Below are 24,801 nucleotides of genomic sequence, written 5' to 3'. Positions count from 1 at the left end.
AAACGATTTCACTATGTAAAACAAAAAATCATTGGAGGGTGGAAGATGCCTCCTGAGAGCTGCAGCCTCCTTTTTTTAAAAAATGCACAATATCTAAGTCTGGAAAGAAGATAAAATAACACACATTACTATTATTATCAAAAAAAATACATTTTACACTTGAGTTAAAAAATAAATAAATAAATAAAACAAAGAAATAATACTACATGTGAGATTGTGATGAGATCATCTGTCACAGTTGGAGGTATACGGTGGGCATGACATCATCACTCATAGGTCAGATTTTGAGGGGGGGGTGGGTGTCAGAATGTACTTTATTATTTGTGTCCTCTGTGTGTGTGTGCGCCTGGGGCCCAGGGTGCGATTGGCTATCTGCAAAGCATGATGTATCACAGCTTCTCATTAGGGAGGCAATGAAAGACCCCCCCCCCCCGTGAAACTGTGCGCTCTGCTCCAGATTAATCAGGAAGACGGAGATATCGTTGAGCCTGGAAAGAAAAAAAGAATCACAACAGGAATGGCTGCTGTTGGCTTAGTGCTGGAATACATAAAACACAATTCAAGCCAAATGAATCCACCGTCTTTTATTTGTCGCTCTCAGTAAATTTGAATCAACAAATAATTGCAGACCTTGGACCTTCCCACCATATCAGCTTTAGTCAGTCTATGTACCTTTTTTTTTTTTTTTTGCAGGCAAACAAAAGCATTAAGCCAAATCCCCCTGTTTACCCATGCTGCCATCAGCAATCCTGTCTATTTACAAAAGATGAACATTTTCTCTCAAGTAACATAAACTGGGCTTTTGTCCGCTCGCTAAAAGTACACTGACGGCAACACAATGCAACAGAAAAGAGGCACTGGAGAAGAAAGAGGCGTCTTAAGTGGAGCAATGGCCCGAACAATTAAGAGGAAGGTACATGGAAGGGAAAAAAAAGAAAAAGAAAGCTCCTTTTCTCCCCCCCCCACACACACACTTTGCATTGTCGATTTGAAATCCCTCTCTTTCTCTTCTTGGAGGGCTGCCTGTAATGGAGCTAATCTGTCGTCGTTTGTCCGAGCCACAGGAGTTTTGTCAATAACAATCAGCGTTTGGAAAGTGTAATTAAGGCCGAGGCTTTTCATTAGGAAGAAGGGAGGGGGCCGTCTCCGGGGACTGGCATGCCAATTAGAAACTCAGGCACGCGTCGCCGGGTAATTTCAGGGAAAGGAGGGGAAAAAAAAACCCAGGACTTCTTTTAGATTGGAGAGGGACCCTGCTGCTCTTTCAGAGGAGAGGAGGAGAGGCTTAATGGCATAATAATCAGACGGGGGTCCCAGGCAGAGAAGGCAGGAGGACGCAGGGACTTTTTTTTTTTAATCCCGAAATGATAAAAGAAACACACGCAGAATTGCTGCAGGAGAACGGAGGCAGTAAATAGCGGGATGTAGAGCCCTTGAAAGAATGAGAGGGTGCCGTTGATGAGAACTGATTAATTAAAGGAATAACGAGGCAGTCAAGGGTGGAGTGTGAGACGGCCCCCTCTAATGAGAAGAAAACAAAGGAGCTGTCTTTTCCCGCCCCTTTATCACATTGTTCCGTAGCACTTGGGGCAAACTGAGCCAAGTCAAGCCAACACGTTCTTTATCGTCCTGTGTGCTCGCCGTGTATAACTGCGGACGTTCTTATAACATAGCAGTTAATGCAATGCAAAAGGAAAGTGTGTTTTATAAGATACTAATATGTAAGCGTTTTAATCCACTGCTGTCTTTACACCTACTTCACTCCCCCTCGCTCACCCCGGGCTTCTGAGAGCGGAAGATCCATCTCCTGTCACCTGTTCATCCAGTGCAAAGACCCTTGAACTCTTGTGGGGAAATACTTACATTAGTCAAGGCCAGATACAAATTAATGTCAACCTGGATCTCCATCTGTCCCAGAAGTGTGCTTTTTTCTCAGGCCTCCGTCATCATCCCTCCAGCCCGGCTCCTCAGGTGCCCCACCAAGCCCCACCAATCAAAAACATAAATCTCTTATTGAACCGTGTTTTCTTCCCATTTTGAACCCGAGTGTAAAATTGCCTTGAAAAACCAACTGAACTCGGTGGCCCTCTTTTATATGAAGTAATAGACCTTGACAGTAAGCCTGTAAAAGTCAGTTTAGATTTTGATGAAAAATACCTGCCATTTTACTGTAATTTACTTACAAGACCTGACTTTCCCCCTCTGTGCCCTGGCATGGGTCCTGAAAAGCCATAAAATAGATTGAGACAGATACTTATCAAGAGGAGAAGGAGGGAAATCTTTTTCTTCTCCCTTCACTCTCTGATGTTATTGGTAACCATACCATAACCTCTCCAAAGACAGATAAACCCGAGAATGGCCCTCGGGTTAAAGGGGTACACGCCGGCGTGCTTCATTTCTGAGAGTGAAACTCCCCCGTACTATTACTCTTCAGTCTTCCGGACGTGATTCCCGCACGGCGAGGCTGTCGTTTGACTCTATTATGACCAGAATTCCCTTTTTTATAAACGAGTACTTATGTGTCTCCCTCTATTTGGATGCCGCGTTGCCTCACCGGATCGTTTCTCATCCTGTTCAGTCACAGGTCATTGTATTTTACTTCAGTTCAGTCACTTCAAGTCATTTTAAGGGGGAGGAAAAAAATAATATAAATAACTATTACATTACGTTTTTATTTAACAAGTGCATTAAAGGGCTATTCAGTAATTAACCACACGGGTTGCAGGGCTGTTTTGCATGTAGCATAATGAAATCTTTGGCGTTTTGACGACTGAACATGAAAATGAAATTATAGTCTTGTTACAGCTGTGGTAAAAAAAACGTAACTAATGGAAACAAATAGCTAACACCATTAGATATTTTACTTGGTTTCAACGTGTTTTGGACTGTTTTCCCTCTTTATATGCGTGCAAATTTAAACAATAGGGTGTGAGAGGTCACACAAGACTTTACCGTAGCAACGCTGAAACACTCCCCTCTCCTAAATATAAATCAAATGTATAGCGTTGTAAAAACGAGTTTGTCTCCACACACACGAGAAGGACAGGTGGACACAGTAGTGAGTGTGTGATAAACAAAGGTACCGACTCTCTTAGTTCACCACCAGGTGTGGTTTTGGCGCACATGGCCGCTGCAACCCTACAAAAGGGAAGGGAGGAGGAGAGGAAAATAAGAATAAGAAATTTGCCACCACTTTGAAAATATAGCGTTCCGAGTCCTAATGACCCGCTTTACACTCATTTTGTCTTTTGCGGGGACGTATCATTGGCACGTAGACTAGCGGAGCTGGGAATCAAACCCTCGACCTACCACAGAGCCTCTGTTGCACCCCGCCTCCTGCAAGCGAATGGGGGGGGGGACAGGCTAGGATTATTCCAGTCTGGTTCTGCTATGACAACAGAGAGAGACGAGACGGAGGGAAGACAATCACAGCTCATCAGCCTCACACCTTTATTTACCCCAATCCCAAAGAGATGAGGGAGGGAGGGGGGGGGGGAATTAGCATAATGATTTCTAACCCAGATATATGGAGGAATTTCTAATTATTTATAACATCTTGGGAGCCTCCCGCTTGATCTGTCCAATAATGTTAACATAATTGCATAAGTTGTCAAAGGGTGTAGGAGGGCGAGGAATGCCGGTGGAATATTATATAGCCTCCTGTTCCTCTGTACGGGAAGACGGAGCGAGGGTCAGAGCCGGGGAGCAGCGACGGCGTGTGAATGAATATGTCGGGTCCTACTGTACTTGTTTGTCACGTACTGACGTCTGTATTTTAGTGCGTTAAGATGATTAGATTGTGTTTTTTACTCGTGTTTCTAAACCTCTCTCTTAACGCACCAATGTCAAAAAGCTTTTAAAAAGCTAAAAGCCCGTTCAGAATGAGGAGGCATCGTTACACGGAGACTCCTTTTTTTATTGAAAACCTCCAGTAACGTCGAGGGACGGATGCTGGAGTAGAGCACAACCGACGCTTTTATTTTGTAGCAATGAAACAGTTTTTTTTTTTATTCATTGCTCCGTCCTGGAATCAGATGCTGCAGTTGAATAATGCATAAGGCCCTCTTGCCTGTACACTATGTAAATAGTCAACAATGGCAACAGTGGTAACAACAGGTTTGGGTCTGCTGCAGTATAATATAAAGTGGTCAGAGGAAGAGTGTATGTGTGTGTATGTGTGTGTGTTGAGTCAGTAGCAGGCCCCTCTCTGAGTGCAGGGGGACACAGCCAGCGCCCGGGGCCTTGAGGGGACACGCACAGAATTAATGAGGCCAATTTAGTGTTGGACTGGTGCGACGCCCACTGATGGGTCCTGAAGGACCCCATACAGTACCTTACCTCTTACCCCAGGTTCTCCTGCTGTGGCCCCCAGGAAGTTACTGCACTTGCTGGAGGACACGGGGCCACGGAAATGGATTCTATAGCGATAATGTGTGCGTTAGCAAATGATAGTTAATTATAGGCAAATGCAAATGCCTGGTGAAATGCCTTCAGGCCTTGACTGGCTTCCCTAACGTCGCTAACATGCTTTTCTTCTTCTTCTTCTTCTAACTCAGGTAACATAGAATACAGCTGTCCAGCCACAAACGAGTGTGAGATCACGAAGCGGAGACGCAAATCATGTCAGGCCTGTCGCTTCATGAAATGCCTCAAAGTGGGGATGCTGAAAGAAGGTAAGAAGAGTAAGAACATTTTTTATTACTCTTGCATCCACCAGATACACATATAGTGTGTGTGTGGGGGGGGTAGACAAGCACATTTATGCAAAAACAAATCCTCCATTGATCTGATCTGCTCTCACAGTGAATCCCACTGTGTTTTATTTCGGGATGCACACAACATGCAGGGATTTCTCGCCCCATTCTCATCCTCTCTGTCCCCTCTCTACCTACACGGCAGGAAATTTGTAGTTGAGCCGGGGACAAAATATGCTGCATAGGTCGAGCCGGCCGTCTGAGTAATAGAAGTGTAACCGTATTCCACCTGGAAAGACTCAGGCCGGGTCTCGGAGCGCACACACACACACACACACACACACACACAGTCTCAGCCTCAGCTGTCCTCGGCATATTGATCCACTAAATGTTTTCCGAACATCTCAGCTCTCTTCCTGTGGACAGTTTTTTTTTTTTTTTTAAAGTCAAGCCAACAGGGAATTCATTGACAATTAAACATGCATTTGTCTGACTGGGCTCCCTGAGAGCCGAGGCAGGCACCTATCCAGTCTCTTTTATCACATATTGGGTGAATTTGTTCATACCTGACGCTCTCTTGCTCTCTTTCTTTCTCTCTGACTTGTTGGTTGCTCCAAAAAAAAAAGGCCAGACAAATGAATAATGAAAGATTTGTGGCTTGGGGGGGGGGCGGGATGGAGACGTGGCAGTGTTATATTTATTCAAGCCTCCTCTGGGAGCAGCTCAGGGATTCTCAAACACAAGATGTTTCCCTGCTGATGAGTCTGGATGGGGTAGTGTGCGTTTGTTTTGCAAAGTGTTATTGTCTGGTTTGAACGGTGCCAGGTGGAAGCTCTCATGACGAATGAAATTCTGTTAAATCTTACACTTTTAAATTCTACATCAAACTCTGTAGAGTGTCTGTGTGTCTGTGTCTATATATATATATATATATATATATATATATATATATATATATATATATATATATATATATATATATATATATATATATATATATATATATATATATATATACATATATATAATTTATTCCCCCATTATTCTTCCCATTACTCATCGGATTGGAGAGCGGGATTTATAGATGCGTATATATCCAGTTGCCACCTGAAGCCAGAGTCATAGCCAGTATGGATCTCAACGCAGTAACAGAATCCCCCGGACTGACTGCATGCAGCCAGATAAAGCCTCAGTGCCAGAAAGACAGAGTAATCGCATTACTATCTGATGAAAAATTTATGCCAATATATCATCTTGGAGAATAAGAGACTACAAAAATATGTAGCCCTGGCTATAAATGAATGACCAGTGTCAGGTCAGGAGTAAAAAGAGTGTCAAAAACTCAAATATGCAGACTCCGGCTAAGCCCGAGGTTCTAATGCACACTTCTGTGTATTCAGCACATTAACAGAATAAGAATGAAGCGTCCTCTTTTAATGCTGGTTGCATTATTATTATTGTACAGGTGCTGATAAAGATTCCTCCCCATTTCTCTCCAAAAATAAAACGACCGGACACGTCTCCTGACAGAGGCCTGCCGACTTTAAAGCGTCCGCGGGACGAAATGGAAAAGAAGACACATGGTCTCTGTGTCCGCTGTAAGCTCCACGAAGCCGTCGGCTCAACGCCACGTCCAGGCTCTCGGTTGTTGTGGTGGTCGCCGCTCATGTGACCGAGGTTGCAACTTACTTTCATTACCGCCGAAAGGTCACATTGTATCTCGATGGAAAGTCACCTAATTATAACTCCACAGCAGCAAAGTGCAGTGTTGCCCCTCCCCCCTCAACCAATCAAACACAGCCTTTAAATCCATCAATATCTCTGATATTGGAATGTTAAAATGAAGCGACACATTAGAAGTGAGTCATTTTTGTTTCTCTTCCAAAAATGTACGAAGGCGTCGTGAGAGGGAAATGGTCCCCGAAGATAAGCTGTCTAATTACAGGAGGACCTGCCCTAAACCCCTGTGTCCAGTCACTGTACTTTCCCTTGACTGTATAAAGGAGGAAGTGATCAATAGAAGAATCAAATGTCAGGGACAACAGGTTGTTCCTCCTGATCAATGGAAACGGATCAGAGCTTAGAGCAAGAGGGGAGACGAGATACTATTGAGAGATTACATTGACATCATTTAGTGGGAGTTGCTCTCTGCACTGGCTTCCTGGCGTCGGCACGGACACCTGCACATACACAAACACACACATGTGTATTCTACTTTCCTTAATGTGATGGAGTGGTCGAAAAAAATCAATACTAAAAATGACTATTGAATTATCAGTATCATTACCAACAGTGCCTGTGTCTGTTACATTAACAGACAGCTCATCATCATTATTTGTATTTGGTTAAATTATGGTTAAATTATGTCGTTTTTTTTCAGACGACAGAGACGTTAATGTCATTGTTTTTGTTCAAATCTAATCTTAATTGAAATGGGACATTGAAAATGTTATTTTAGAGTCATTCAAGCAATGTGACAACCCCAGTCTGTGACTGACTAAATCGCTTTCTCCTTTTTTAGTAGAAAACATCGCAGCTACTTGTGTGTGATGAGTTTATTGTGTAAGAAGAGTGTATTACTTTGCCACATGCCAGTCACAATTTAAAATACTATCCTGTAATACCATAGCAGAACATAAAATGACAATATGGTAGATGAATATGATAAATAGACGCCTGCAGTCGAGCTTTTTCCCACACACACACACACACACACACAGACGCCGCTCACAGTTCAGTGGTATATTAGGTTTTGACTCCGTCTTGTTAGGTTCTGCGCGTCTGTAACACGGACTGAAGATGATCTGTGTTCCTTTGTCGGTGCTTTTGTTTCTCACATTATTGTAACATGCCACGGTGACCATCGCGTACATGTGCCCAACAAAGAGGCAAAGTGTGTGCGTGCCGACGCACAATACACCTCGTTGTTGCGGAGAGCAACCACGTCCCACAATAGTCCCGTCACAGTCACATACACACAACGTGCACAGAAGCGACAACGCAAAGGAGAGTTACGGCAACGGCTGAGATGCAGCACGGGCACAGAGTATGTGAAGAGAACGTCACTATGGCAGCCCCTGAGGGTCAGCAGGCGGGGATGGGGATGGGGGGGGGGGGGCGGGGGTGCAAAGGCCTGACAGTTTTTCCGCTCCCCTCGTTCATCACCACTCGTGATTAAAAATGCTGCGACGCACTTACAAGCATGCGAAGCTGGCGACGGTGGGCTCTCTGAAATAGTGCTGATGGCAGTTTAACAGGGGCGGCCTCCTTGAAAGGCAAGGTTCACCATGCTCTTGCCATGTGGCCTTCTGATTTTTCCCAGCTAAAATAGGGTCTGCCTAAGCCCCCCTTGGCATTGCCAACCATCCCAGACATCCTGACACTTCCCCCCCCCCATAGAGCGACACCCAGAACAGGTGAGCGACTCAAAATAAGGGCCCCTTCCACGACGCGGCCACACAAAGTGAGTGAAGACAGGCCCTTCTGTAGGAGCGCGCATGGAGGGGGGATTATTATTGTTTTTGGAGAGAAAGAGGAGCCCTTAGGTCAGCTGGCCCCCGGCCCCCACCCCGAGGCCTTGGCTAATCCGCGCACAAATGCCAGCCGCCTTGGCCAAAAGCCCTCTCCCCCAGCTCTCTGCTTTGAAGAGGTGATACCCGAGCTCGCCCGCTGCCACCCTCACTACACTGTGTAGTAGGCCATAAAACAGTGAGGCGGCTTTGGATGAAATGGTACTCGACTCTCTACGCGCGTTTATAACACACCTTGTTGTTTACTCTGGACCAAACACAACAACACTGCTCAGTTAGAGCTTCACTGTTCACCAAAGTTGACACATGAACCTCACAAAGCCCCCCCCCCACCACGAGTGGATGAATCCCTCTCGCTTCTCTTAATCACTCTCTTTTCCTCTCCGCTTGTGTCTGGCCCTGTCGGACAGTCAAATGAGAGACAGGTTAGAGCCAAGCTTTAATTCCTGTCAGCATCTGTTAATTATGGCCTGGACTGTTCTAATTAAAAGAGGCACCCGTCCACCTTGATCGGTGGCTTTACGCCGGCTGACGCGGGCCACATGACTGCACCTAGCAGAGAGGAGGGGAGTGGTGGGGGGGGGGGGGATCATGGAGGGCAGAGGCACCGGGGGCGACCACCTGGCAGGGACCGAGTTCACTGGGAGAAAGTGTAAGAAGCGGTGACATCAGGTTGGACTGTGGGAAGAATGTTTTCCATGCTGACAGTGGTAACAGCAGCGTCTCAGCCGCACTGACAGGTTCTTAAGCTCTTAACCCTGAGCCGCACGTGCAGTGAACACTGTTCTCATGACAGGGAAAATATTTTGTGTGTGTGTGTGTGTATGTATAAAGTACAGGTAGTTGCCATGAGATGATTCCCCTGCGCTTTCTGGGAAGGATGGGGCTCTGTTGGGAATTGGGGGTAATTAGGTTAGTGGGTTGTCAGGATCAGGAAATTGAAAGACAATCCTAATCAGATTTATGTTTCTGGGGAATCAAATAATTTATATAAGCAGACAAAATCTCTATTGTACATTTTTACGATAATACAGTTTAGCAGACTTCCCACGATGAGCAGTGGGCGTTATTTTGAAGCTTATTTTGCGTGAACAGTTAAAAAACGACGCCAGATTTTGAGCCACGTCATCTGATTTGACTGAGTCACCTCCAGTCACACGCGTGCGGGACGCAGCCGGACTCGTCTCCTCTCCACGAGCACTTGCTGATGGGCAAATTGTATTAGGCTCATTTGCAGTGGCCGTACATTGCCCGGCTTTGACACTGTCCTCCCTGTTATAAAGTGATGAAATCATCAAGGAAGTGCTCTGCCCGCCAGTGCCGCTCCCTCAGAGGACGTGGGAGGCTGACAAATTAACTCCTCCTCCACCACCACGAGCATCTCGTCGAACCTTTTCTCCTCCACCCTTTAGTATTAAATTTGTTTGAAGGAAGGTGCGGGGTGGGGGTGGGGGGGTACATTATGCATACAAGGTAAATTGAAGGGGGCTCTCCCTCTTGACAGGATTAAGATATCAGGGATATTTAGGCTGCACTGACACACCGGTCCAGACACAGAGGGAAGACAGGATATAAATGTTTGCATACAATTACATTAAATAACCAAATACCTGCCCGGGTGGTATCAAATAAATACAACGCCGGTGTAGATGAAATATTTTAACTATGTTGAAAATTAATAGAATAGAAAAGACAAATCCAAATGGAAACGCCCTTATCAAATAATGAGATAATAAATAACTTATGTTATGATGAGGCCGCCTTGACATTTACAGTATCAGTGTGAAACCTGGCCCCCTAGGTGTGGCCGGGGGTGATAAGGCCTCAGTGCTACTCCGGTGAGAGAGGGGTGAAATAAGGGTCTTTTATGGGGGGAAAGCAATACCTAGTTATCTGTGCGCTGTGTGACAGTGGGGCGCCCTGTGCTCTCTGTGTGTGTGTGTGTGTGTGTGTGTGTGTGTGTGTGTGTGTGTGTGTGGGACTGTGTCTTTGTTTGTAGGCTGGCTAAGTTTTCTTTGCTGATGAGCACACGCTCACCTGAGCTCCTTCTCTACAACAACACGCACAGAAGCATGTAGCTGGCAGCTAATTAGTATGCGGTCTGCCTCAACCCAAAAGCTAAATAATTAGAAGGCCAGTCTGTGAGATCATTGACCCTGCGTTAAATATTCATATGTTTAGACCTGCTCTGGGCTCAGCTGTGTCACAGTAGACCAGCCAGGCATGGACCACATATGGGAAGGCACCGTGTCTCTGACACATTCGCACAACGGAATGCACGCACATACACTCACTTCTGCACCTACTCAGTCTTTTTTTTAAGTAGTGCTGAATAATGAATCATTTTCCAAATCAAAATCACATTTTTAAACAATCCAGCGAGCAGATTGCAAAAAAAGTCCCTTAAATTTCTCATCCTCACAATTGAATGTGTTTTTTTTGTCTATTACATATTGAATATTAAGCTCAACCTTTCAATATCTTCATATGAGCTAGAGACCACTCATGGAGGTTTGCTTTTGCATATTGTTGTGTTTTTAACTCCTGCAAAAATCTATAACTGTCTACATCTCCAACTATATACATATGCATATATTTTAATCCCTTTAATGTATGAGACGTTCCCTTAAAAACCTTGCTCTCGCTTCAGTCTGTGTCCTCTTGTCGTCTCCACTGCAGGGGTTCGCCTGGACCGCGTGCGAGGGGGCCGACAGAAGTACAAGCGGAGGTTGGACACGGAAAACAACCCGTACCTGGGCTTGACGCTCCCTCCCCCCACCAAAAAGCCTCGTGAGTACTGCTCCGTCGTTAGCCCGCTGTCTCCTCCCTCCTGAGACAACAAAGACAAGATTCTAGGCCAGACTCTGCGTCTGTCCCGTGCGAGGACAGTTGAGAGAGCATTGGTCAGAAATTATTCTGGTCAGAGCTGTATTATGATGGATGTTTTGCAGCTTATGACCGATATTAAACAAGAACACCAGTGTCTCACATTTTCCGTCCTTTTCGTTTTGCATAATGAGAAAAAGACTGAGCTAAATCATTTCATCTTTGACACGTGCCTCTGTCCCCGTCCGTCCTCAGTCACAAAGATTGTCTCTCACTTGTTGGTGGCGGAGCCGGAGAAGATCTACGCCATGCCCGACCCCACCATGCCCGAGAGCGACATCAAGGCCCTGACCACACTGTGCGACCTGGCGGACCGCGAGCTGGTGGTCATCATCGGCTGGGCGAAGCACATCCCAGGTATATAGAGCAATTATTTTCCTCACATCAGTCGAGGTGTTTTGATCCCCGTTTTTCTTACGTTTCTTTATCTGTCTCTCTCACACGTGCACACACACACACACTCGATGATCATTAATGACAGCAGCTCATACAGCCTCGGGCTGTCTGGAGGGTGGAGATGGTGCAAAATGGACATAGTTGTGCAGGAACAAATCAATAGAGTGGATTCTAAAAAAGCCCTGCATTGAATGGAGAGGTGGAAATGCCAATGTATTGTGCGCTGTAATCACCAGGGAGATTTAGAGCAAAGTTGGGGACCTGCCCACTCAAACAAGACATCATATCATACACACACACACACCTACCCATTGAATTATTGATGGACATAATTATGTTTCGTCCTCACCCCATAGACATTCTGATAAACGAGGTGTTAGGTTATGAAAAGCTGTTGAATTAAGGATGCAGTGCCTTGTGTCAGCACAGATTTTTGCCTCCTTCACGAGTTCCCCCCCCCCCCCCGTCTCTGATTTTTTGACAGAGAACACATTGTTTAGCCGCTCCTTCTTCTGCAACCGAGGCAGATTCTCCTTGATCTCAGGCCTGACCCCCATAACTCTATAACGTTACAGCGCTGTAGGGCGTAAACGGTGTAACAAACTAAATGAATGCGTCCCTCAGCGGCACCTTCCGTAACCTCTGCTTCTCATCAGCATAAGTTGGAGCGGGGCAGACAGCTGTCAGCATGCAGGAAATGTGCAACATCACTGCAGCTCCGATACACAAAAACACACACTACAACAAGTGTGAGCATCCTTCATCACGTCGATCGTCATATCAATTAATTTCATCGACAAATTTCAATTCCCAATCGTGCATTGATCAGAGTAGAGAGGAGGTGGACTCCGGCTGACCTCGGGCAGGTGCATTTTGTTCTGAAAGGTATTAGACTCCTTCTCAGAAGGAGGCGTATTAATCAGGTACAGATCTGATAGTAAGGAGATTAGAGATGGATATGCTGCCAGCCTCTGGCTTCAGCCGTGGCCCCTTACGCGTCTAAACTGTTTGGATCGCTCCTCGCCGGCCTCTGCGTGGTCAGCAGGCTGAGAGTTTAACCAAGGAGCTTACTTAGGATTGGATCACCACTGACCCGATAACACACTCTCCCAAAAATGACAGCGGGGGATGCAGCACATGCTCTAAACCTGCAGCATTCCCATGCTGGCTGCTGACTATAGACTCTGCCATGGTGGCATCACTCACACACACACACACACACACACACGCACACACACACACATATATACACAGACATGAAAATGCAATAACAAACATATCTGATCATTATTTTTATTTTACCTTGTGGAAAAAAAGTCATTTCTCTCATTTACCGTTGATTTACTGCATTTTTCTACACTTAAAAAAGTTTTAACTTGTATCCCATCATCATTTTGGTGTGTGTGTGTGTGTGTGTGTGTGTGTGCGTGTGTGTGTGTGTGTGTGTGTGTGTGCACACCAACCCGGATTGTATGTGTCATAGTGCTGAAGCACTGTTAATCGGATTACACTAACACGTATTGTACAGTGGATAGATTTGTAATGTAAATGGGATTTGCCCGGCAGATTGCGGCACAGGACTCGTCATTCCAAACGCGTCGATAATGATCAGTATAACCCAAAACCCGAGTCGGTTGCACAGTGGTTGTGCTGCAGCACCTATAAGATGTTGGAATTGAAGCTGATTATACTGATCCTGCCTGTGTTTTTAAACGTGCTCCCCTGCAATCACACATATTATTTTTAGCTCTGAAAGACAGAATAAAGACCTTCACTTCAGAGAGAGAGTGTTTGGTTGGAGTCGGTCCCTTTGGTGGCGTCTGTATTAGGACACTGAGTTTCCTCTGGCCATGAAATGGCTGCATAATTGAGTTGTACATGGCTGAACCTGATCAGAGACGGTTCACTGGTTGAGCGAGGGACTCTGTGCACTTACACTCCATGCACCAACGGTACCCCAGGGCGGCCTACCACGCTCCGCTCCTACCATATTTCTCCCTCCGTCGCCTCCAGGACAAGACAGGAATGAGGGTATAAAAGTGATGATTGCATTCTGATAGATTTTTTGTGGCCTTGGGGCGAAGGAATTAAAAAGATTAACAGTTCATTATGAAGTCGACCACATTGATTAGGGCCATTGACAGATGGGCCAGTGACTTAAGTCCAAACGTAACAATTTAAATGTCACGAAAATTGGCACTTACCTTCTCCCGATTGATTTTTAAATTCCCCCGCTTTCTATGCTAACATTTAAAAACGCGTTTGAAAGTGCTGTAATGTGGACGAGAGTGGCACTCTTGAGTTTTAATTGGAGGCTGAAAGGAGGACATCAAAGAAAGCGCCGTCATTAGCATATCATTGCCTTTCACGGTCCAGTGTCAACTTTGTCATCTTTAGCATACCATGGAAGGTCAGTGTGCATACATGAAGGGTTTCCTGGTGGCACTTGTTACTGTAGTTTAACGAGGTAGATCTTGAAGTCTTTTCTCGGGTTTCCCATCCTTGCCCTCGTCCACAATTTGCCTTTGATTCATTGGTAATCGCTGCCGAGCGTTTTCGGACGCCAGCTCCAAATAGCACCGTGTGAGCGGAGTGGAGCGCGGCTGTTGCCGTGGGGAGCAGGGTCATTAGGAGCATTGGTAGGGGGGATGCTGACAGATGGCTTGTTGCTCCTAAGGTGCTAACAACCTTTGACACACATAGCAGGGCCGTGTCCACCCCTGTGGCCCCCTTCCATCACATAAAGCTGCGTTTCACTCTGTCCAAGAGGTTTAGAGATGGACTATAAGTATACTGACGGCTCCAGTGCACTCGAGCCCGTTCACCGCCTTGACACTGATGCGTTGGTCAGGGGTGACGAGGTACTTGTGTGACCCCTGTGACCCCCCTATGCCACACATCCCATTCCACCCGCAGTGGGAATGTCATGTGTTCATATGTAAAAACTGCTATGCATGCTGTGTATTCAAGAGGTGCTTGTTATTTTGTGTCGGTTAGCTTCCATCCCAGCTTCCCAGGCCTGAGTGTTTTCATGTGGGAATTCTCTGAAGGGTGAGGGGCCAAGCAAACATTGACACTCTGCCTCTGCTGCTGCTGCTGCTGCTGCTGCTGCTGCTGCTGCTCTTACACAATAAAACATATTTTTGTTTTGGCACTAGAATGTAAAATACACACACTAGCACTCCATCTTTAGCTCGTAATGTTAAGAGATTAATTTCCTCCAGAGTTGTGTGTTCCGACGTCCTTTTCCGTGTTCCATTTTCCGTATTTATATTCGCGGCAGATTAATCTAATGAAACAGGATCGCTTGCATTGTTCTATTTGTTATTGGCGGTTTGGGAATATTCATCATGCTTCACGTTATTGGATTCCAGCTCATCAGCGCCGCGCTTGACAGACAGCCGCCTGTCGTGTTAGTTGTTAGCGAGGAGGCAACGATGTTAAAAGGAGATCGCAGCCCTTGTATGTTGTCGTGTTTGTGTCAGCTCAGCCCTCCGCCGTAATCACCCGCCCACCCATCAGCCCTCCCTCCTCCAGCCCCCTCCGGGCTCCTGTTTTCTCTTTGCCATTAAATTGTGAAATCTACTTACTGTGTTGCCAGCTTGATCCCACTCAAGCTGCGTAATCTCCTTGTAATAGAGTGTGAATACTGCCCAGCAATAAATCAGCACCTCATCAGTGCACTATATTAAATATAGACACCAACAGACAGCTCTTAGTATATTCAATTTACCCTCTGACGTAGGCTTCAGCACAGAAGATAAAGATAGATTGAACAATCAGGTGGATGCTGAGGCCTGGACTTGGAGAAGGAGAGCTGGAGGAAAAGTGGGGAAAAGCTGCAGGGAGATTGAGGCGGGGGTGGGGGGGGGCATATCGCAGGCAGACAGACAGGCGGTCGGGGGGCGGGACTGTGCAGGGCCAGGAAGGGGACAGAGTGTGTGTTAGCAACATTTACATGTTTGGAAAGGAGTATCCAGAAGTATAAACTTATATGTATCGTTACCCCATTCCTATGACACACAACTCAATGTATACACTACTTTATCCCATCACCAAATATTGACATGTTTACAGTGTTTTATACGACGTTCTTCATGTTCTCAGTGCAACACAAGAACACGACCATTTCCATCACTGTGCTGGATTAAACTGCTCTTCATCGTCCTGTAATTTAATATTAATATTTAATATTTATTTAAAACGTGTACTTTGCACATTCTTTTAAAGGGAAAGCAAATAATAATGATGTAATTTCAGTCTATTTTTCAATTGCTTCATGTCTGTGTAAAATGTGTCATAAATACATCTAGAAAATAATTCATATTAGAGCTCTACTGAAATAACATATGTCGGGATATAAATTTGCATCCGTCAGAAAACTCGCAATGACCCCAAATCGTTCAGCCCTACTATGTAGAATATTTGATATAGATAGTTATGTAGGGAAATCTTGCACGCCGATGTGCCTCAGCACTAAGTGACCGTCCCTCATTAGGCGACGGTGCCTCGACGGCAGTGGAGATAAATTATGTGTAATTATGGCGATGATTAAAGCCTGATTCGTTGCGGCCTTTGTGGCACGTAACAGTCAGCGTCGGGCAGTGGCACCCTGGGGACGCTTAAAGACTCCCCGGCTGCGGTCAAGAGGTCACGGCTCCCAGATTAAAACAAGGGGATTACTGTATCGGATGCTCTTCAACGTAATAATGTTCACAGGCGTCTGGTCAAATCGCCCGTACTCCCCCAGCTACTTACAGTGGGATAATGGGCTGGTTATCGGGTTGAAAGAAGCTAGATAGATGTCTCACCGTGAAAGTGAGCAGCGACGCTGAAAAAGATGAATTAAAATGATGAAACCGTCGTGTCATTAAATCTGCGTCCAAGTAGCAAACTGGAGCTGTTTGTGTTTGTACACGGCCGCACTTCAGGTCAAATTATTTATGTCAAGCACAGCAATTTATGACCGAGCGCCTATCGATTGGGTCCTCCTGGTGCTGTCATGTAAATTCAAGAAGAATCATAGTCGGCAGCTGCAAACCACACACACACACACACACAAGCACAAACAAACAGCACACACGTCTTTATGAAGCTGCTCTAAATTGCCGTTCATTCCTGTAACCGGTTATTCTGTTGTGTGTCATTCAGTCACATGAGTGGTATCTATATAAATCAAGAGTGCATACTTTTTGTTGATGTTGTTGTTGTTGTTGTATCTAAAATGAAAAGAAGCTTTGATATAAGATGGGCTTATGGCAGCATGATCCCTCCGTTCAGTTTGAGGTAGAAAGACAAAAAAAGGAAAACCCTGACGTGCTGAACCTCTGGGGTCCTGTTAGGACCAGTTTTACTCCAACTAGAGCCCGGAGAGCACTTGACTTGGCTGAGGTGAGATTGCCTCTGGGCAGAAGTCTTCAGGGCCTGCTTGTCCTTCTGATAGCCGGCCATGATAGATCAGCCTCTGTCCAGGCAGAATTACTCTCTTTCCTCTTTCTATCTCTCCCTTCCTTTTCCCCTCATTCTCCAGGCCCCTTTTGCTCCCTTTCTCTTATCTTTCTCCTCTGCCCCATATCTTCTCCTCTCTTTTATCCTCCCATTTCTCTCTCTCTCTCTCTCTTGCCTGCAATTTTCCCCCTCCGCTCTCCCTCACCTCCCTCCCTCCCTCCCTCTGTCTGCTCGGTTGTCTGATTGAGGCTGAGTTACGAGGGGGCTGCAGCTGGAGGGGGGCCACCGTGCCTCGTAATTACATCTCTTTTTATTACCCGTGCTAATGGCCCTCGGGGAGAGGGAAACAATAATAAATTAATAGAATATGAACTCTAGCTCAACAGAAAATCTCCAGCATTTCATTTTGGACCATCCTGTGCTCTGGCAGATGAAACGGTGTGCTGATTAATCTCTACAAGCGGTTTGAAGCAGCCGTCTGTGGGTTTGGGCTGCCCCCTCCTGCCAACAGCCCAGGGCCTTTGGGAAGATAAAGGAAGAGATGATGGTTTTGGCCTCTGTTGTTGGTCTTCACTGGTCTTGTTTTCACCCTTTGAGCGATGAATGATGGTGTGCTGATGCAGTGAAGTGGTCAGCTCGTCCCCCAGTTTTCCTCTGTCATCTTTATTTATTTTTCCTCCCGCTGTCTGGATCGCACCGATACTCCAGTGATTCGCTTGTGGTGTGAATTTGGAAAATTAGAAATCCTTTAAGAAATCAATCCTATGTAAGTGAGCAAATAAAACCACTTTGTTATTACCGCTGTATTCCTGCTACGAGACTTTTAGACGTCCACCGGTGCACTCAGCAGTGGAGTGGAAAAGGCCCTTCAAGTGCGCAGACAGGCCTGTCTGATTTGGTCAATATTGTGTCATGTTTGGTCAAACCCCGCCAAGGCAGCGGGCTGGAAATGAAGATGTAAATATTGATATTTCATTAGACGGAAATCACCCACTCCGACGGCACTTAACCGGGCCACCTTCAGAGTGTGGCGGCCGGAGCGCCGCGTGACCTGCAGAGTCGGGAAGTCACTTCATTACTCGATTAAATTGAGTGGAAAAAGGCGAGGCGACGACACGGGATCCCATTTGGAGCGATAATTTAGGCCCTGAAGAGAGGGGATGGAGCAGGGAGAGGGGGGGGAAAACACTACCTCTCCATCTCACAACACTGGATTAAATTCAAGGACTTTTAGCATCAAAGGTAATTGTAGGCTGCTGGGCTGCATGTGTGCATATGGCTGAGAGGTGTCTGCTGTCTCAGAGCAGCTCAGAAAGCCTCTCCAGCAAATCCCCGAAAAACGGCCTTCACACGGGCTGTCACATTGGGAGCCGCGCGTTAGTTCCGCTTCGGTCCGCCTTGGCATTAAAAGGCTCGACAAATCCTTACCTGTGATTGTGATGCCAACCTGATGCGGCAATCAAGGCCGCGTACGCTTGCATGACAATTTCCCTCCGGCCAGTCCACATTCTGTCCAACTTAATGGCCACGTATGCAGACAAGGAAATCACACGAGGGAAGATTTTAAGGTGCCGCCTGGGTACGTGTAATGGGCGCAGGCCTTTACAAAAATATGCTTTATTGCCTCGGCTGATAATAGTTCCGCGTTTTGAGTGCTTTTTTTTCGGCAGTTTGCTTTGTTGGGTCTAATTTGGACTCTTCAAACCTTCTCTGACCAGTCCAGTCCAGTCAGGCACCACCGGCACCTTTCTGTTAGCACTCTATTCTACGAACTATTGATTCCCCTTCAAAATGTGAAGGCCCTCACATTCTGATCACAATCTGTTAATTAATGTATCCTGCAGCTCTTCCCCTGCAGTGGTCATCACCACGATAAGAGTAATTGAACACTCAGGTACCACTCTCACTGGCACTTCCCTCTCTCTCGCTCTCTCTCTTGCACTGTCCGGCTTCTTTTTAACTTTCTCTCACGCCTCCTCATCATGCCTGTCTCAGTGTGTGTGTGTGTGTGTGTGGTGTCCTGGCAGAGCGAGATAAACATCAGGCTGGTGGCTGCCTGCACCCCCAATGAGATCATTTATGTTTTGAAAGAAAACACGGAGGCGCATACGTGTCTGCGGCGAGTGGCCCGCTCAATACTGCCTCTGTTTCGGCCTCTTAATCACGCAGTGGCAAAAAAAAAAAAGTCTAATATGCTCGGGGGGCCAACCGTGCTGTGGGAGGGGGGTGGGGGGTGGCAGAGATGAAGGTGTGGAGGCTGTGTGAGGTTTGTTCATGCAGGTTATTGACAGCTGAAGGGTTAGTACAAAGCGCAAAAGGTATGACATCGCTATCTGTCCATCTGCCCATCTCTCTCTCCTTTTGCTTGTACCCTCTTTAATTTGTTCGAGGTTTCCCCCAACTCGTCTTTGGGGCGGGGGGGGGAGACATCTAGCGGTTTTGTTTCATTTGATGTTCTATTTTGAGCGTGGTGTCGAAAAGGGGGCCGTGACCCCAGGGTTGAAGCAGACCATGTGAACCCAGCACCCTCTGCCTGTGTGTGTGTGTGTGTGTGTTTGTGTTGTGGTTGACACATGTGTAACATACAGGCGTAAATATAGGCGTATACACGTCTGTTTGATGTGCAGGTCTGTGTGTGTGTGTGTGTGTGTGTACGACCCCTCATCACCACATGCCGCTACACAGTGCATGTCATGTCCTCAACCCCTCCAATGAGAATGTGTCCCGGTGCTAATCCCCCCCCCCCCCCCCCCCCCCCCATCACACCAATAGAAGTGTGACAGGATACAAGGGCGGGGGGGGGCGAGGGGGGTGTAACCACATGGCTTTGTGTATCCCAGACCTTTGCACCGATTTACTGTCCTCACTCTCAGTAAAGCCCACTCAAGTGCTGTGACACGGGCTTCAAAGGGAGCCTTCCTCTGTGAATGTAAAGTTAAACACCGCACACTCGCTGACATGTGTGTGTGTGTGTGGGGGGGGGGGGGTTCACTGATCAACGTTTTCATGGTAAATGAATGTATTTCCACGTCTTCACTTGTCCTCCCAGGCTTCTCCACTCTCACACTGGGCGACCAGATGAGTCTACTGCAGAGCGCCTGGATGGAGATCCTCATCCTCAGCATCGTGTTCCGCTCGCTGCCGTACGAGGACGAGCTGGTGTACGCCGAGGACTACATCATGGACGAGGAGCACTCGCGGCTGACGGGCCTGCTCGACCTCTACGTGTCTATCCTGCAGCTGGTGCGCAAGTACAAGAAGCTCAAAGTGGAGAAGGAGGAGTTTGTCACCCTGAAGGCCATCGCGCTCGCCAACTCAGGTGGGCGGAGCGTTCAAGCACACACACGATAAAGAATATGAAGTCCATGCTATTAATATTAAGAACAGGAAATGTCAATTCACACTATAATGTAGCAAAACTCTTGATATACATCCTAATAAATATAGTTTTTTATTTCACTTTAGGACTTTCTCTGTGTAACCTTTAGTTTGGAGCATGAGATGGAGAGAAGATAAGTGTATGGCAGCAGTGGTGGTGGGGGGTGGGGGGGGTTCTGGCTTGCTTGCTTTTTTTAATTGAACACCTTCCATGTTGTGGTATTTCTCCGGCGCTGCATCCCTCCTCTCTTTCTCTATCTCCATAACAGTAGCTGCGGGGCACAGCAGCCACGGGAGATAAATTTAGCATTTCATTAGGAGCACAGGGGCCTGTCAATAAAATGTGTTAAGTCGAATGGAATGAGTACCAGGGAGTGATGGGCCTCGTTTGTTCCAATGCGCAAGGCGGCGCGCCGCTATTGACAGGGCCTCCTTTTGAGCACCCAGGACCCGTCCCCGCGCTCTGATCAATGCACGCCTGGGTCACCGGGCTGCTCTCCCTTGTTTTTGTCCGAGGCTGAAAAATGAAAATGCTGATGGTGGGGCTTTGCTTTCAGACAACACAGCTCTGGTGAGGGAGGGAGGGAGGGAGGGAGGGAGGAGAGATGAGGGTCGAGGAGAGAAGAGGAGGAGGAGGAGGGTGTCCGGAACGTTAGAACAAGGTCTCTCGGAGATCACTCTCCCGGGAGCCCCTCTGTCTGACAGCTGTGAAAATTCATAGCGATTGATTTTGTAATTAGCAGTTTATCAATCGGATCGACATGGGCTCACTGATGGATTGCGAGGAAATTGTTTCTTCAGAGTTGTTTTTTTAAGTCTGCCCCTCCTCCAAGGACTACAAGCGCGCGTCGCTCTCTGTGGCCTGCCCTCTTCTCCCCTCCCATCTGTTAAGATGTCTCTGTCTCTCTCTTTTTATTTCCCCCTCCTTCCTCCCTGTCGTCGTCGTCACGAAACATTCCGTTAGCGGCGCTCAAAATCAGTTTTGTCGCTAAACTTGTGCGCGTGTTTAAAAAAACGCAACATAATCTGTGTTTTTTTTATTATTATTATTATTATTATTATTATTGTAATAAGTGAACGGATCTTGTTAGGATCTTGTGAATCCAGCCTCCATGAAATGAACAAGAGATAATTATGTCACACTACATCCTTATATCTGAGTTTTTCCTTCCTTTTGTTCTTTTCTATCCTCCTCCTTCACCTCCCCTCCCCTCCCCTCCCCGCGCCTCCCCTCCCACATTCACTTTACAAAACGACCTACTTCATTTTACCACTGTGGATTTGAAAACCGTCAGGGTGAGAAATGTCTCAAGGTCTTGGGAATACAGTTGTTCCAGTCAATGAATTTGGGGCGAAGTCTGAAATCTGTTTTGCTCTTTTATTGTCCCGCGTGGTAAAATATGCACCGACCAAGGTGAGTTTAGTCAGGCAGCCAATGACATGCTACCTCTGGAGTGCGAGGCACCGGTTAACCAGTGTGACAAAAAGCGCACCGGCCGGACCGGCTCCTGAGAGACCGGGGGGAGGGGGAGGGGGGGCGAAAACAGAAGCAGGGAGGAAAAACAAGAACGAGAGTGAGAGTGAGAGCGCTGGAACATGATGTACAGACGGATCAGTTAGGAAAATGTGGGGAAACATTATAGAAGCAAGAAGCCTGAAATTGTAGACTGATCAAATACTGGCCAGGAGATGTGAAAATAATCTCACAAGAATACCGTAAATAACTGTCAAAATTCACATTTTTTTACACCTATATTAACACAACTGAATTTAGGATGTTAGTATTTGTTTTGTCCTTGCACGTGATGGTCAGACGTGTTGCATTGTTCCTCTTACAGCCTCCAGTCGTCTAATGGAGCCCTGCCTTGTTTTTTGTTTTTTGTCCGTCTGTCCTTTGGAACACAGAGGTGTTAAATGTGTACTTACTCAGCAGAGATTGGGTCCTATTCATGCCATTGTTACGGGAGGATAACATTGATTTTCAGTCTCCCCGGTCAGGGGCCACATGAATATCCGGCCCAGTCCACCAAAGAATAAATATATAAATAAATAAAGTAAAGCAGATGTTGCCTTTTTATGATCTATTCTTTATCTTGTCAGGGCGTGAGTTATATTTATAATGTGCTCCATACCTAGCTGCTACTGACAGAGCAGTAAAGATCAATCACGAGATTTAATTTTGTTTTAGAAAAATCCATTTCCCATCACTCCTGTTATATTACCACTGTCTCAAAGTACAAACTACATTTCTTACAAGTTGCTGCTGCTGCTTCTTCTTTTTTATTTTTTTTTATTTTCAAATTTGAAAACCCATAAATCTTCACGCCTGCATCCTCTTGTGTCCCTCCTCCAGACTCCATGCACATAGAGGACATGGAGGCGGTCCAGAAGCTCCAGGACGCCCTGCACGAGGCCCTGCAGGACTACGAGAGCAGCCAGCACCAGGAGGACCCGCGGCGGGCGGGCAAGCTGCTCATGACGCTGCCCCTGCTGAGGCAGACGGCCACCAAGGCGGTGCAGCACTTTTACAGCATCAAGGTGCAGGGCAAGGTCCCCATGCACAAACTCTTCCTGGAGATGCTGGAGGCCAAAGTGTGATCGCGGCGCGCCTGATTGGCCACGGCGATAGATGAGGGCTGCGTTAGCGATACAGAAAGTGACTTGAACCAAGGCTGTGGGGACTCAGGAGACTGCACCCCCCCCCCCCAACACTGACTGTACTAGACTGAACTCTCTCACTCCCCCTCCTGGAAACCTGGGGCGGTAATAAAAAAAAAAACTAATTAAAAAAAAAAAGAAAAGAGCAAATGCAAAACGTGGTTATTAGTATAAATATAAAAATGATGCAGATTAATTTAAAATATATAAGAAATAATATGTACAGTAATAATTTTTTGGTTTTTGTTTTAATTGTCATTGCTCCTGCTGTATATAAAGAAAGGACCCCTCCAAATTAGTAGTTGCCAGTTCTTGATTTTTTTGATTTTTGTGTTCTGAAAACAGAGTTGTCGGCAACGACAGACAGACTCGCTCATCTCATAGTTGTGTTTTTGCCTGGACTCGACCAGGACATGTATATATTTATCATTGGAAGGCTGAGTGTACAGTTTAACGTCTGGTGAACTCGGTGGCCAATTTTCTCTTCTTCTCTTCCTGGGGGGCGGGGGGAAAAAAGTGAACTAAAATTTGTTTTCCTAAATGTGAACTCTTTAAAATGTCCTTGGATATACCTCTCCAGAGCAGTAAGCCGTGTGTTTTGTTTTTTTTGTGGATCTTTCTCAGAGTGGAAGACTTACTGGTCCCGTGTTAAACTAAACTAGCGTAGGCAGGTACAATAATCACTCGTCTTATTCTGTAGTAACTCAGCAATAAAGAGGTGGGGGTGGGGGGGTGGGCGGGAGCTGTTGGGAAGCTGGGCTTACCATCCTATCTTACATGTGCTTTTCAATGCTGCTGTTGCTAAAAAAAACAAAACAAAAAAATAACAAGATTATGCCTGTATATTTCACGACCACCTGTGGGATTCACCCGCTGCACCACTGCTGCCCATCACTCTGTTTCCTCCTCTCCTGTAGAGGTTTGTGTCATCGCTGTTTATGCAACACCCCCCCCCCCCCCCCCCCTCCAAATTTGGTCACCGCAGAGAATGCGTCTTGGCATTCGCACAGCTGACCTGATCTGGGTCAGGTGAAAGATGATCAGCGGGGTTTTTTTTTGGTGCATCAAAGGATTTATGCCGAGTGGCACAAGTCCAGGAGATTTCACGTTCAAACAATCAGAGGTCCACATGTCAGCCGCTCTATTTTGGGCTCTTTTAAGCCTGCGGTCGAGTCATCCCTGCACACGGGGAGCAAGGTGCCCAGCATCTGCTCTCGCCATTTTAGACACCTCCCTGCTTTTAATAGCCGTGCCTGCATTTAGAGATGCTTCAGCCAAAGCGGAGGTAAATGGCAGGTGGAGTGGCGCTACTTCACACTGGGTTTTATTTTTAACCCTGGTTGTCTGCACAGCTCCCCTGCAGGAGTACAGTAGACGCGTGGAATACACCTCGTGTTGACACAGTGGTGTAGAGTAACACCTTTCCACACTGGCCTGCAGGCGAGCAAGCAAGCAAGCAAGCAGGCATCTGTGAGGAGAGCTCCGGATGCCCAGGCGTGCACATGTGAATAGCTATGCAAGAAACAAAGTGTCACCGTGCTCCAAAGGGTTACGGCAGCACCGCAGCAGTGTGTCAGTACAAGGTGTGATCTCTGGTGGCTACACACACACACACACACACACAGACCTCATGCTCCCGTCTCCCCGTGTTTAGCTGCATGTCCGTTACAGCGGGTGTGAATGATACTCAAATCCAGTTCCAATGTGTCGGAGGTGAATGCTTCCACTACTGAGGGGATTTTTATGTGCTGTGATAAATTGTGGCACTCTCACAACAACAATATGATACTGTGATCAAAGGAACCCCCCCC

At 46.5% G+C, this 24,801-nt stretch overlaps 1 protein-coding gene across 7 annotated transcripts in view; it reads left to right on the top strand.

Moving 5' to 3' along the window:
- The window catches only part of esrrb (estrogen-related receptor beta), a 39,627-nt gene extending 15,679 nt beyond the window's left edge, over positions 1-23,948 (top strand). For 6 of the 7 annotated variants that reach the window (XM_058615803.1, XM_058615802.1, XM_058615799.1 and 3 more), the window contains 5 exons: positions 4,557-4,682; positions 10,904-11,014; positions 11,306-11,467; positions 20,004-20,273; positions 22,686-23,948. In XM_058615803.1, the coding sequence (XP_058471786.1) occupies positions 4,557-4,682; positions 10,904-11,014; positions 11,306-11,467; positions 20,004-20,273; positions 22,686-22,930 (914 nt within the window). In that variant the 3' untranslated portion in view covers positions 22,931-23,948. The remainder of the gene's footprint in view (positions 1-4,556; positions 4,683-10,903; positions 11,015-11,305; positions 11,468-20,003; positions 20,274-22,685) is intronic. The other variant, XM_058615798.1, reaches the window with a different exon arrangement.
- The last annotated feature ends 853 nt before the right edge of the window (positions 23,949-24,801 follow it).

The sequence above is a fragment of the Solea solea genome, chromosome 18 (genome assembly GCF_958295425.1).
Source record: "Solea solea chromosome 18, fSolSol10.1, whole genome shotgun sequence".
Taxonomy (NCBI): Eukaryota; Metazoa; Chordata; class Actinopteri; order Pleuronectiformes; family Soleidae; genus Solea; species Solea solea.
Note: the sequence above shows the minus strand (reverse complement) of the source record. Positions and strands in the feature narration are given on the sequence as shown.